Source organism: Microtus oregoni, unplaced genomic scaffold, assembly GCF_018167655.1.
Source record: "Microtus oregoni isolate MIOR12 unplaced genomic scaffold, Mior012 000000F_ref0000247, whole genome shotgun sequence".
Taxonomy (NCBI): domain Eukaryota; kingdom Metazoa; phylum Chordata; class Mammalia; order Rodentia; family Cricetidae; genus Microtus; species Microtus oregoni.
This window is the reverse complement of record NW_024543059.1, coordinates 48,852,020-48,867,654: the sequence shown is the minus strand read 5'-3', so window position 1 is coordinate 48,867,654 and position 15,635 is coordinate 48,852,020. Positions and strand designations below refer to the sequence as shown.

General features: G+C 40.3%; 1 protein-coding gene across 3 annotated transcripts in view; it reads right to left on the bottom strand.

Moving 5' to 3' along the window:
- The window catches only part of LOC121450714 (gamma-tubulin complex component 5-like), a 56,573-nt gene that overhangs the window by 26,393 nt on the left and 14,545 nt on the right, over window positions 1-15,635 (bottom strand). For 2 of the 3 annotated variants that reach the window (XR_005974636.1, XM_041655957.1), the window contains exons 11-13: window positions 14,735-14,937; window positions 9,881-9,996; window positions 8,947-9,215 (exon numbers count right to left, since the gene is read on the bottom strand). Coding sequence is in view for 2 of the 3 variants with exons in the window: in XM_041655957.1 (XP_041511891.1) it covers window positions 8,947-9,215; window positions 9,881-9,996; window positions 14,735-14,937 (588 nt within the window). In the remaining variant the exon portion in view is untranslated. Of the gene's footprint in view, window positions 1-8,943; window positions 9,216-9,880; window positions 9,997-14,734; window positions 14,938-15,635 lie in introns of all 3 variants that reach the window. The other variant, XM_041655964.1, reaches the window with a different exon arrangement.

Here is a 15,635-nt window from a genome sequence, read left to right as displayed (position 1 = left end):
CCATGAATACAAGCCCAGACTGCTATACCCAGCAAAGCTTTCTTTTACTATCGATGGAGAAAAAAAAAGATATTCCAGGATAAAAACATTTAAACAATATGTAGCCACAAACCCAGCCTTATAGAAAGTACTAGAAGGAAAACCACAACCCAAGGAAGCCAACAATACCCATAATAACACAGACATCTAACAACCCTCTAACAGCACAACTCAAAGAAGGGAAACACACAAACTCTACAACCAAAAAAAAAAAAAAAAACAACAACCAGAGTTACCACTGGTCATTAATATCACTTAATTATCAATGGACTCAATTCACCTATAAAAAGGCACAGGTTAAGAGAATGGATATGAAAACAGGATCCAACATTCTGCTGTTTACAAGAAGCACACCTCAACCACAAAGACAGACATTATCTCAGAGTAAAGGGTTGAAAAAAAAATTTCCAATCAAATGGATCTAAGAAACAAGCAGTTGTGGCTATCCTAATATCTAACAAAATTGATTTCAAACTAAAATCAATCAGAAGAGATGGACACTTTATACTCATAAAAGGAACAATTCATCAGGATGAAGTCTCAATCCTGAATATCTATGCCCCTAATATAAAAGCACCCATATATGTAAAAGAAACATTACTAGAACTCAAAGCACACATCAAACTCCACACACTAATAGTAGGAGATTTCAACACTCCACTCTCACCAATGGACAGGTCAACCAGACAGAAACCTAACAGAGAAATAAGAGAACAAATGGACTTAACAGACATCTATAGAACATTCCACCCAAATAGGAAAGAATATACCTTCTTCTCAGCATCTCATGGAACCATCTCAAAAATTGATCACATAATCGGTAACAAAGCAAACATCCATAGATACAAAAACAAAAAAAATTGGAGTAACCACCTGTGTCTTATCGGATCACTATGGAATAAAGTTAGAATTTAACAACAATTCTACCCCCAGAAAGCCTACAAACTCATGGAAACTGAACAGTCAACTACTGAACCACCCCTGGGTCAAGGAAGAAATAAAGAAATTAAAGTCTTCTTTGAATTCAATGAAAATAAAGACACAACATACTCAAACCTATGGGACACTATGAAAGCAGTGCTAAGAGGAAAGTTCATATCACTAAGTGCCCACATAAAGAAAATGGAGAAAGCACACATTAGAGACTTAACAGCACGCCTGAAATCTCTAGAAAAAAAAAAAAAAAGAAGAAGCAGACTTACCCAGGAGGAGAAGAAGACTGGAAATATTCAAACTGAGGGCTTAAATCAACAAAATAGAAACACAGAAAACAATCCAAAGAATCAATGAAACAAAGACCTGGTTCTTTGAGAAAATCTACAAGATTGACACACCCCTATCCAAACTAATCAAAAGGCAGAGAGAACACACAAATTAACAAGATCAGAAATGAAAAAGGGGACATAACAACAGACACTGAGGAAATTCAGAGAATCATTAGGTCTTACTACAAAAGCCTGTATGCCACAAAGTTGAAAAATGTAAAAGAAATGGACATTTTTTTGGATAAGTACCATATACCAAAATTAAATTGTTGGACTCTAGCGTCCAAACACGGAGAAGGAGTTGCCCCCAGAGACCACACACCACAGCCGATGCAAAAGCATGAGGATTTTATTAATTCTGTCATGACAGGGTCCCCCAGCATTCGGGAAGCGGGGGGACCTCGAATAGCTGGTACAGTCTACTTTTAAAGGGGCCACAGAAGCAAGGGGGGTTGTTCTTTGTCTATTCTGATTGGCTTATTTGAAAGGGCTATTACCAATAATTGACTGGAGAGCTGTTGCTAGATCAGATGAGGTAAAAGGTCATTTTGACCCCGTTTCCCAGGGGACCGAACCAAAACATATGTATATGGGTAATTGTTCAGGAACTGAGTACGTGCGAGTGTAGCTGTTAGGTCCTTGGTTCCCAGGGGAGGAGGGGAAGCACTATGGCACAGAGGCTGAGAGGATTCAGAATTGTCAAAAATGGCTTCAGAATTGTCTTAAAGTCTTACAAAATCAAGACCAGGTGAACAATTTAAACAGACCTACAGGTCGTGAGGAAATAGAAGCTCTCATAAAAAAACTCCCAAATAGCCGGGTGCTGGTGGCGCACGCCTTTAATCCCAGCACTTGGGAGGCAGAGGCAGGCGGATCTCTGTGAGTTCAAGACCAGCCTGGTCTACAAGAGCTAGTTCCAGGACAGGCCCCAAAACCACAGAGAAACCCTGTCTCAAAAACACCACAAATAAATAAATAAATAAATAAATAAATATAAACAAACAAACAAACAAAAAAAAAACCAAAAAACTTCCCAACCAAAAAGCCCAGGACCTGATGGTTTTAATGCAGAATTCTACCAGAACTTCCAAGAAGAGCTGATATCTATACTCCTTAATGTGTTTCAAATAATAGAAACAGAAGAGTCATTGCCAAATTCTTTTTATGAAGCTACAGTTACCCTGATAACAAAACCACAAAGACTCAACCAAGAAAGAAAATTAAAGACCAATCTCACTTATGAAAATGGATGCAAAATTCTCAGTGAAATGCTGGCAAACCAAATCCAAGAACACAACAACAACAACAAAATATCCATTATGATGAAGTAGGCTTCATCACAGAGACGCAGGGCTGTTTCAACATATGAACAACTATCATATAAATAAACTGAAAGAAAAAAATCATATCATCATTTCATTAAATGCCAAAAAAAAACCTTGAAATAATTCAACACCCCTTTATTATAAAGGCATTGGAGGGATTAGGGATACAAGGATCATATCTACATATAATAAAAGCAATATACAGCAAACCAGCAGCTAATATCAAATTAAATGGAGAGAACCTCAAAGCCATTCCACTAAAATCAGGAACAAGACAAGGCTGTCCACTCTCTCCATATCTCTGCAACATAGTGCTTGAAGTTCTAGCAATAGCAATAAGACAACATAAGGAGATCAAGGGGGATTCGAATTGGAAAGGAAGAAGTCAAACTTTCGTTATTTGTAGATGACATGATATTGTACATCAGTACCCCAAAAACTCTACCAAAGAACTCCTACAGCTGATAAACACATTCAGTGATGTGGCAGGATACAAGATCAACTAAAAAAAAATCGGTAGCCCACCTATACACAAAGGATAAAGAAGCAGAGAGGGAAATGAGGGAAACTTCACCTTTCACGATAGCCACAAATAATATAAAGTATATTGGGGTAATACTAACCAAGGAAGTGAAAGCATCTTCAACAAATGGTGCTGGCATAACTGGATGTCAACCTGTAGAAGAATGAAAATAGATCCCTATCTATCACCATGCACAAAACTCAAGTCCAAATGGATTAAAGACCTCAATATAAATCTGACCACACTGAACCTCATAGAAGAGGACGTGGGAAGTAGACTGCAACATATGGGCAGCGAGACAACCTCCTATGTATAACCCCAGCAGCACAGACAATTAAGAACAACAAGGAATAAATGGGACCTCCTGGAACTGAGAAGCTTCTGTAAAGCAAAGGACACTGTCATTTGTCAAAAAGACATCCTGTTGAATGGGAGATCTTCACCAACTCCACATAGGACAAAGGTCTGATCTCCAAAATACATAAAGAACTCAAGAAACTAGACATTAAAAATTTAAATAACCCAATTAAAAAAAATAGGGTACTGAACTGAACAGAGAATTCTTAACAGAAGAAGTTCAAATGGCCAAAAAATACTTAAGGTCATGTTCAACTTCCTTAGTGATCAGGAAAATGCAAATCAAAACAATTTTGAGATACCATGTTACACCTGTCAGAATGGCTAAAATCAAAAACACCAATGATAGCCTTTGCTGGAGAGGTTGCTAGGGGGAATGTAAACTTGTGCAACCACTTTGGAAATCATTGTGGCAGTTTCTCAGGAAATTGGGAGTCAACCTACCTCAGGATCCAGTAATACCACGCTTGGAAATATAACCAAGAGATGCCCAACGATACTACAAAAGCATTTGTTCAACTATGTTCATAGCAGCATTATTTATAACGGCCAGAACCTGGAAACAACCTAGATGCCCCTCAATGGAAGAATGGATAAAGAAAGTGTGGAATATATACATATTAGAGTACTACTCAGCGGTAAAAAACAATGACATCTTGAATTTTGCATGCAAATGGATGGAAATAGAAAACACTATCCTGAGTGAGATAACCCAGACCCAAAAAGATGAATATGGTAGGTACTAACTCATTAGTGGACTCTAGCCATAAACAAAGGACATTGGCCTATAGTTCACAAGCCTAGAGAAGCCAAATACCAAGGTGAGCCCAAAGAAAAACATATAGATCCCCCTGGAAACTGGAAGCACACAAGAACGCTGGGCAAAAGTTGGTAGCATAAGGGTGGGAGTAGGGCTAGGGGTGGGGTTAGGGGAAGGGAAGAGGCAGGGAGAGAGAAGTGAGAAGGGAACGATTGGGGAAGAGCTTGAGGGAGTGGGAGGGCTGAGATGGAGGAAGGGCAGATGTAGGAGCAGGGTAGAAGATATCTACATTAAGGGAGCCATTTTAGGGTTGGTAAGAGACTTGGCTCTAGAGGGGATCCCAAGTGTCCACGGGGATGTCCCCAGCTAGGTCCTTGGGCAGCAGAAGAGAGAGAGCCTGAACTAGCCTTGCCCCATAATCACACTGATGATTATCTCGAGTATCACCATAGAATCTCCATTCAGCGATGGATGGAGATAGAGACAGAGACCCACATCAGAGCAACGGACTGAGCTCCCAAGGTCCAGCTGAAGAGCAGAAGGAGGGAGAAGATGAGCAAGGAAGTCAGGACCGATCGTGAGGGGCTGGTCCACCCACTAAGACAGTGTGCCTGATCTAATGGGAGCTCCCCAAATCCAGCTGGACTGGGACTAAACAAGCATGTGATCAAACCAGTCTCTCTGAATGTGGCTGACAAGGGGGGCTGAGTGAGAAGCCATTGATAAAAGCACTGGGACTTGTTTCTCCTGCATGTACTGGAATTTGGGGACACTAGTCTATTTGGATGCACACCTTCCTAGGCCTGGATGGAGGGGGGAGGGCCTTGGACTTCCCAAAGGGCAGGGTACCCCGCCCTCTGTTAAGGCTGGAGTGGGAGGGAGGAGGAGGAGTGGGAAGTGAATGGGAGGAGGGGAGGAAGTGGAAATTTTTGAATGGAAAAATAAAAAAATATATATTCTATTAAAAAATGGAGATATGTATTTACATAGTTCATATTTATATTTCTCAGAATCTAAAACCCCTTTTAGACTAAATAAATTTTCATGTTTTAAGCTACTACAAATATATAAAAATCCCTAAGTAGCTTTTTGTTTAATATAGTCATGAGACAATGATGTTCTCATATGCAGAAAATATTTCGCTTTAATTCTGTATGTCAGTTTCTCACTGCCTTCCAGGAAAGTGATTTTTTTAAATTATTTTATTTTTTGAGAGAGTATAAGAGCCAGAGGATTAGAAGAATTTTATAATCTTCTCCTAATATATTTAACAATTATTAAAGTTTTTAGAAAACCAATAAAATTTAATAAAAACCTATGTTTCTTTCATGAAGATGAGACTTGAATAAATAGTCTAGTACTTGAACAAGAATAATTTTGTATTTTTATTTGTCCCATGAAGATTTCAATATATTTTAGAAATTATTGTCAAAATGAAGAAGAAACATTCTTAATAAATTTAGTAAAAAACTATAAATATACCTTTGTCTATAAAAAATTTAATCTTCACCTCATAGCCTCATGGGTTTCCTCATAAGAAAAATTTTGGCATTTTTCTCTTGCATATATTTCTTCCTATGCATAATTTTTATTTCTCACATCTAACTGAGAATATAAGTATTTTATATAATTGTTTATAAGGCAGTAAATCATGTATGGATACTGATCAAATTATTTAATGATTAAAAGGCATCTATTGAAAATAAAATTTTTTATAACTTAAAAAAATGTCGAGCTCAGTAAAAAAAAAAAAAAAGTGGAGGGCAACAAGTCAAGCTAAGACCTGGCATTAACTAAAAATAAAAAGAAGGAATTTCGTATCTGTAGAGCCTGAGAGTTTTCCCTCATCCGTGAAAGTCTATCACTGTTTTTGTTTCACTTTTATCTTTACAGTACAGCCAAACCACTTTTCAGTCTCAGTTAAACTGAAACATTTCTCATCACCTATCCTGCCATAAAAGCTAATTTTAATCTGAACAGGATAATACTTGAAGAAAAGTACTTAAACTTAAATTACTACCATACTGTTTAAGGAAGACTTACTGGAGTGAATATAATTTGAAAAAAAAAAATACTCCTAGCACTGGCCCAGTGAAACTCATTATACTTTATTAGTTAGTTAAAAAGGAAATCTTTCACAAAGCAAAAATATGTAAGATAGATATGGCAAAAATAAGATAGAGCACTGCGTTGATTAAAAACAATGTGGACCCCATTCAAGATTTTTCAGCCAGCTTCTAAAGCTTTAAATTACTTAAATTGTATTTTTACAACAGTTAAAAAAAATCCTTCGAAGTCTGAGCATTGCATGAACTGAATTACCAAGTTCAGACTTGCCAGGGCCCATCTAAAAGCAAAATTGTACCACACTGAAAATGCCAGAGGCGCTGGTTCCACTATCAGATACTGGCTCTATCTTGGGCCAAAATGACAAACAGTGGGACCATGGCCAACTTACTATGAACCACAGCCAGTGTGTGCCAGAGGACAAGGACAAGGTCATTAGGAAGACTGGGGCCGCTGGAGAGTTAACAGCTTATTGGCTAAAGTACTTGTTCTAACAGAGGATCCAGGCTCAATTTCTAACACCCTCATAGCAACTTACAAATTCAGGGAACCCAAGACCCATTTCTGACCTCTCAGGGCACCAGGCATACATGTAGTACACAGACATATTAGCAAGCAAAACACTCATACACATAAAACAAAGAGCAGAGGCCACCACCACCAGGGACAAGCTGCATTTCTGTGTGGCCTGTGCCACCCATAGTTAGGTGGTCAGGAAACTGTCTCATGAAGCCCTAGAGAAGAAAACACTCCATGATTTAAACTACTGGTGCTGCCCCATGACCTCCACTCAAAGCCCATGGAGCCATAGGACAGAAGAACAGAACAAATAAAATCAAATGGAAATTATATTCGCAAGAACAAAAAGAAACGGCAGAGAATTCAATCATGGCGACACAGATTACCATTGCTGCTGGTCATTCAACTGAATGGCAAGGCCCCACTGCTGAAGACAGCACAGACTTTGCATGTGGATATATTGAAACCAATCTCAAACTAGCTGTTATGGCAGCAGGAGGGGCCGTCCAGGGTGCTGGGGAAAACAAGCTATGCAACATGCACAGGGGCACAACAGTGGCATGAAGTCTGTGTGGCCAGCTGCCTTTGGGTGATCTGAGGCCTGCTCCACAGGAAGCCATTCATGCTGGCACTGTAAACCTGGTCAGAGACCCGCAGGCCCAATCAGGAACTACCATTTGTTTTGCTAAACAGCTATGCTGTCAAAGTGCCTTGTAAACATTTTTGTTTATACTCATATGCCTTGGTTAGGGTTTCTACTGCTGTGTTAAATACCATGACCAGAACTTGGAAACAAAAGGGTTTATTTAGGTTATAGCTGTAGTCCATCATGAAGGGGGCTCAAGGCAGGAACTGAAGCAGAAGCTATGGCGGAATGCTGCTCACTGGTTTGTTCCCCATGGCTTCCTCAGTCAGCATTCTTCCACAACTCAGGACCATGTGTGCTCTGTGTCAATCATTAATGATAATAATAAGAGTCCCAGAGACTTGTATACAAACAATCACATGAATGAGCTTTCTCAAATGACTCTAGCTTGTGTTAAGCTGACAAAAATCACCACAACACCATAGATCTATCTTATTCTCAACCTTGGTCAAATAAGCTTCTTTTTCCTCAGGGTAGAACTCTTTTTGGTAGTATATTAGATTTGGATTTCATCTTATTCATTGACTTTTATTGAGCTCCACATTTTTCTCTGCTCCCCTCCCCTTCAACCCTCTCCCATGGTCCCCATGCTCCCAATTTACTCAGGAGATCATGTATGTCTCTCTTAGGGTCCTCACCGTTGTCCAGGTTCTCTGGCAGTGGGTAGGACTCTTAACTGTCCAATCTGACATGTGCTCAGACACTGATGGGACATCGGTGTCAATCTCACCTCTCTGCCCCATGGCTCAGAGAGCTTCCAGAAAGAGGGGAGGAGCGAACGTAAGAGCTAAAGGATGCAAATGACGTGACATGACATGGCCCCGCAATTATCAACTCATGCAGGGGTTACCTGCATGAAACCCACCAGCTAAACTGAGGGAGAGGCTCCCAAGGTCACACTCTTGAGTGGATGAGCTACCTAAGGCCAACGGTTACTGAGGGGCGTGGTCAGTGTTAGGGTGCCCATACCCACGCGCCTACGAGCAGAACTAACCGGACTCAGTGGGTTATAAAAGCAATACTAACAGAACACAAAATTGGGAAGGAGATGTGCTGGGGGAACCCAAGGAAGAGCTGAACAGGGAAGATTCAGAGATAAATGGATGTAAAATATATTGCATAGAAGTATGAAATTTTAAAAGAAAAATATTATTATAAAAAAACAAAACAGGGTGATGTATGAGTGAGACACCATGACAGCCAACACCTTTAATCCTAGCACTTGGGAAGCAGAGGCACGAGAATCTCTGAATTCCAGACCAGCCAGAGTGAGTTCTAGGGCTAGAGGAGAAACCCTGTCTCAAAAAACCAAACCAGACCAACAAAGAAGCAGGTGCTAAGTCCCACTAACATAAACAGACAGCATTGGTCCATGTCTGGGGACAACAACGGTGAGTGAGACAGTGAGACCAGCCAAGGGGACATGGACAGAAAGAACGGGCTACCTCTGGCTGCTGCCTGGCATGCAGAGCCCTCGGCACAGTTCAGGTTCTTCAGCAGCTGCATGGACTTGCCGGCCATTATGATCTGCTTCAGGACAGGCTTGAGGAAGGACACCATGGTGTGCTGCCGGCTGGAGGGACCCTGGTCACTGCCAGAACTGGCGCTGGCATTGTCACTCATTTTCTCTTCATTTTCTGTCTTTTCTGACACGCTGTACAATGTATATGTTGCGTACCAGAAGTCTCTGTGGTTTACCGGAACATTTTTGTTCCTATGGAGATTCAAAAGAATTTTAAGTGTTAATTTATGTTCCTTTAAAACAACAGTCTACTTTGCTTTAGTCTAGGAAATCTAGCAGTAATATCAATGTTAGTAAAATGATCTTCAGGAATAATAAGAGTAGTTTTCATTGAACCTCATTCTGTTTGATATACAAAAATTATACTCTCAAGTTAAATAAAATTTAAGTGAAATATTTTCCTGAATTGGAATTAAACAGAATATGACTATTTAGTTCCCTTTAAAACAATACAAAGTTTTCCATTGTAGTTTATAAATTTAGAGGAGTCAACTAGAGGGAAATAGTTATAAATGGATTAAGATATTTATTTGTTTTATTAAGTGTTAAGAAGATAATATGCTGCTTATTTAAAGAAATAAATACCTTAAAATCCTATACTGCTGTTGAAATAGTTGTTCATCTTATAGAAGAAGTATAAACTGCTATGAAAAGATGTGAACGGCTATAGAACTCATTGGTTGGGGCCTGGCATCTTTCTAAAGATGCTGCAGAGTGAGCCTGTGTTATGGTACCAGTAAACCTCTATCACCAACCACTCTCTCGGTTCTGTGGGAAATTCCCCAAAGATTCAGTTTTGATGTGGTGTCAAACCCATGTCACCACCTAGCATCCCCTGGACTCAACACAATCCTCACCTCTGTATGATGAACTCCCTTGCACCATCCCACAGGTGTCCATGCACAATCCATTCATCTACAGTCTGTAGGTAGGGCCGCACTGTTTCCACCCAGAGAGAGAACAGGAGCGAGACCTAAGGATGAGAGCTTGTCTGGTCACTCTTCACAGCTCCTCTCACTAGGCTAAGACTAAGTTTAAACATTTCAAAATGCCTTTAAAAGTGGCTTTATTTCTACCTTTTTTTTAAACAAAAAAGCTGAAATTCTCAAACATACACTTTAAGATTCTTATTAAAAAATCCATCTAAATATGGGATAAATGTAAACTTCATCATTCCTAGGAGAAACTTCCTGTGCTGAGTTGTTTTTTGTCAATTTGACACAAGCTAGGGTCATCTAAGAAGAGGGAAATTCTTCCATCAGGGAGCTGTGGGGCACAATCCTGATTTTGATAGATGTGGACTGGTGCAGCCCACTGATGGTAGGACCATTCTTAGGCAGGTGACCCGGGTTGCATTCAAAAGAAAAAAAAAAAAAACAAAAAACAAACAAAAAACAGCTAAGTCATGAAGAGCAAGCCAGTAAGCAGGACTCCTCCAAGCCTCCTCCTACCTCTGCTCTGCTCCCAGGAGCCTTGAGTTTCTGCCCTGGCTTCCTTGACTACGCATTGTAACAGGGATGTGTAAGCCAAACAAACCCTCACCTCCCCAGCAGCCTTTGGTCATGGTGCTTACTATGGCAGGAGCTGCGCAGACTGCACAGCAGACAAGATCTGGGCAGGGTGGTGCATCTCTAACCCCAGCACTCAGAAGGCAGAGGCAGGGGGTCTGTGAGTGTGAGGTCAGCCTGGTCCACAGACTGAGTTCTAACCCCAGCACTCAGGAGGCAGAAGCAAGGGGTCTGTGAGTGTGAGGTCAGCCTGGTCCACAGAGTCAGAGGCAGGGGGTCTGTGAGTGTGAGGTCAGCCTGGTCCACAGAGTCAGAGGCAGGGGGGTCTGTGAGTGTGAGGTCAGCCTGGTCCACAGATACACAGAGAAATCCCGTCTCGAAAAACAAAGAAAGAGCAATGCAGTTGATGACCTGGCTTAGGAAGATTCAGTGACAAGTCTGAAAATGCCTCTAAAACTCCACTGGGAATATTCACATGACATAAACAAATTAAGAATGTGTGGTGCATAAAAATGGAATATACAGAGTCTGGATTATATTATTGTGTTTTCTTTGATATTTTGACTATGAATAAACTAAGTACAGAGAGACATTTCATTGTATGGGCTGCTAAGTTAAATCAACATATATGTTTTAGAGGTATCTTGACTTCAAAATTTGGGTGTAAGGATTTGCTGCTTTGGAAAAGAGGTTCTGCTTGTTTCCACAGAGGATGAGAACCTTTAGAATCCTTTCCGACTGATGTGGTTTGATGGACCAAGATCACCCAAAAAGTCACTGTGAACACCACCAAAAAAATATTTTGCTCAACAAAATGCAGGAAGCAGTTTAGACAGAACTATGCCAAATTCCCAAATATCGTTTATAAATGCTTGTTTACATTTAAAGGGGGATTGCTATAGAGATAGATACTTTGCATTGGTATGGATCTTGGTTTACTGATAAAAATTTAAGGTCAATTTTGTTATATGTATATTTCTGCTCTTGATTAAGGTATTGTGTGTGCAGCTTATTTAGAAATGCAATGTATAATTAAGAAATATAGGCTAATAGATAATCATCTGTAATAGTCAAGCTTGTAGTCATGTTACGTTTTCTAGATATATAGAGATATATTTCAGTTAGCTAGATATTCTTCAAAACTTTCAAAGACTACAGAATATGGCATATAAATGTTTTATGAACTAAGGACTTTTCATGACAGTGAGACACATCTGTTCCTGGCAGCACCAAGAGGATGATGGGCATTGAAGATGCTCCTTATGGAGTTTGTTAGCCATTTGGGCAAGACACTTCTCTTGCCAGAACTTCTTGACTGGACTTGCAGGACCCACAGAAAAATGACTGCTGAACTTGCCTAAAGGTGAGACCATCCTTTGGAGTTCCTACTTCATGAAAGAGTCTGTTAGATATTAGCAGGACACAGAAGAAAGTAACTGACAAACTACCTTTAGTCAGAACACCCTTTGAAATTTCCTGCTTCATGGAAAAGTCTGCTGGATACTATGGGCCTGTCTGTAGGCTCAAGATGGTTGCTCCAAAGATACAGAAGAATTTTGGGAGACTGTCCAGGCAGCGAGAAGTCTCTGTCAATTCCAGAGTTTTGGAAGTTGCTTACAATGCACTTCCTATTTACTTAGGTAATATTATATCCTCTGGAGTCTTTGATGGAGTTGAAGAATAGACAGCCATGATTATAGTTTTCCTTAGTTATGATAAAAGATAGATATAAATGCTGTAACTGTAATTTTTGCTTGATACCTGTCTTGTTATATTTAATTTTACTATGTTAAAGTTAAAACCTTCCTTTTTATTTAAACAAAAAATGGGAAATGCTTTGGAAACTCCTTCTGTCTATGTATTGCTCTTATTGATTAATGAATAAAGAAACTGCTTGGGCCTATGACAGGACAGAACAGAGTTAGGCAGGTAAAACTAAACTGAATGCTGGGAGAAAGAAGGTGGAGTCAGAAGAAGCCATGAAGCTGCCAGAGGAGAAAGATGCAAACTGCTACCTTGCAGGTAGGCCATAAGCCTCACGGTAAAATGTAAAATAATAGAAATGGGTTAAGCAAAAATATAAGAGCTAGCCAATAAAAAGCTAGAGCTAATAGGCCAAGCAGTGATTTAAATAATTTAAAAAAAAAGTGTGGTGTCTGGTCAGCTAGTGCTGAAGAATCAGTTATGATTAAGAGGAGACCAGCATCTTTGAGAAAGAATCTTCAGGGTCAGAACACAGAAGCTGTGGTCCAGAGAGAGCTAGGGTTACACTGAATGCTGGCAGCTGAACTTGGCACCATGTAAGGATGTACTGGCTTTAAAGGTATGAAGAGGACATGGAGAGTAGCTGAGACTTGCACCACAGAAGCAAAGAGAGGCCATTAGTGATGGTATAGCCTCCGCTGTAGTGATGGACAGAGTTTGTGGTAGGGTCAGAGTCCCTGAAGGCAGAGATGGCAGGAGCCCATTGGTAAAGGTGCAGCCGGTAGAAACCCCAGCATACCAGAGATGCCAGGACAGAGGGACAGCTACCAAGCACAGCAGCAGCTGTAAGTGAAGCTAACTTGAACCTATGAGATGAGCTGTGTGATTTAAATGGACAAGCCAAGAGCTAGAGAGACCCAGGCTCTTTGGAGCCCAGAGAACTGTAACTGAATCCCAGATGCAGGGCACTGAGCCACAGGGTTTACTGTAAAGTTAAGAGCTGGATTTTACATTGTTCAGATTATCCCTGTGCCCTTGTTCTTCTCTTTTGTAATAAGAAGTAGCTTATTTATGATCATACACAAAGAGACCAAAGTTAAGAGATTTCGGATGTTTAGAGATGCTTTGTTTTAAAGGGACTGAACTTTTAAAGTTATACTGTTTCATATTGTGACAATAACATGAGATGCTAGGGATAAACAAGAACAAAATGGTCATGGTTAAGTAGTGATGTGTCTGTGTGTCAAACTGATAAGGGGTCAACTGGGAAGAGGAAGCCATACTTTGGGAAGGTGCCTCCATCAGACTCCCTATAGGCAAGCTTATGGGGCATTTTCTTGATGAATGATTGCTATGGAGGGCCTACATTGGGGGTGATTTCACTCTGGACATGGGGTCTTAGGTTGTTGAATAAAGCCCACAGAGTTGCTGTGGGACAATGGTTTCACCCTGTAAAGATTGTTTTTTTGTACTTGTTTAATAAAATGCTGATTGGCCAGTTGGCCAGGCAGGAAGTATAAGCAGGGCGACCAGGCAAGAAGTAGAGGTGGGGCAATGAGAACAGGAGAATTCTGGGAAGCGGAAAGTGCAGTCTGCAGTCCTGACTCAGCCATAGATGAAGCAAGATGAGAATGCCTTGCTGAAGAAGGTACCAAGTCACGTGGCTAACATAGACAAGAAGAATCAGCTAATTTAAGATGTAAGAATTAGTTAATAAGAAGCCTGACCTAATAGGCCAACCAGTGTTTAATTAATATAGTAGACTTCTGTGTATTTCCTTGGGACTGAACAGCTGTGGGACTGGGCGGGTCAGAAACTCAGTCAACAAATGGTGCCCAATGTGGGGCTTGAACCCATGACCCCGAGATTAAGAGTCTCCTGCTCTACCAACTGAGCAGGCTGGGCAGTAAGCAGCAGTCCCCCATGTCTTCTGTTTCAGTCTCTGCAGTCAGGTTACTACCCTGGGTTCCTTCAATGGTATACTACTTTTTTGTTTGGTTTGGTTTGGATTTTTGAGACAGCGTTTCTCAGTTTAACAGTCCTGGCTGTCCTGTAACTCACTTTTTGACCTCTTTCTTTCGTTTCCTTTGTTTTTAAGACAGAATCTCACTATGTAGCTCCTGATGACTTGTAACTTGCTATGTAGACCAGGCTGGTCTTCAACTCAGAGATCTGCCTGCATTTGCCTCCTGAGTGCTAGGATTAAAGGTATGCACCACCATTTGTGGGTGTGTTTTATGTAAAATGGGTTTATTATAAATATCTATATAAGCAAAGTGGTATTTTTTTGCATCTTGTTTCATCCTTCTGTTTTTTTTTTTCCTTATCTTTTGTTTGTAATTAAAACTAGTAAGTCAGACATTAATTTGGAAGCTAACTGTAAAACTTTGAAAAACTGTCTGGCATACCATAACTTAAACCTCATTTATCAAGGAATTAGGACAGGTTCTCCACTACCTTATTATCGTGCACTTTAGATAAGGCAGAAATACAATATACCGTTTGTTCGGAGGCTTCTCCCACATTGTCATATTCAAGAATCGCCTTGTAGAGGGTGTTAAGCAGGTGAGATGCCCGGACGACATTGCGAGTGTCAGGAGGGACTTCTGCTACTCCAGTACTGAACACTTTGTGCAGGACTTTTAGCTCAGCCAATCGAGGGGCCAACTTGTTTACCACGATTGCAAGTGTTACCGTGGTATCTGTTATATATCAAACAACAGCAAAGAAAAACATCTGTGACCAACATATAATAACAATGCTAATAAGATTATTTCTTTGACATATGGCAAGGCATAGCCAAATGGAGGAAAGAAAGTTTTGGCATCGTATCATAATACCGTATCTTTAACATTACATTTTCCTTAAAGAAGAAACTCCAATTAGACAAGGAGGAAAAGATAATTCAGACAAAAATAATGTATAAGGTAACTGACAGATCTCAGAAAAGGAAAGACAATGACTTTTAATGTAACGGAAAGGTACTCAACTTCACTTAAAAGAGCATAAACTAAAATCACACTATATTGATGTGGGAGGGTCTTCTTTTTGTGTTGATTTCATTGGTTAATAAAGAAACTGCCTTGGACCATTTGATAGGACAGCCCTTAGGTGGGTGGAGTAGACAGAACAGAATGCTGGGAGGAAGAGGGAAATGAGACAATCACCATGCTTCTCCTTGATGGAGGAAGGTCATTGGTTAATTAATAAAGAAACTGCTTGGCCTAAAAGGTTAGAACATAGGTGGGTGGAGTAAACAGAACAGAATGCTGGGAGGAAGAGGAAGTGAGTTCAGACGCCATGCTCCCCTCTCCCGGGCAGACGCGATGAAGCAAGCCGCCAGGTAAGACATGGTGAATCTTTCCCAGTAAGTGCACCTAGCAGTGCTACACAGATTATT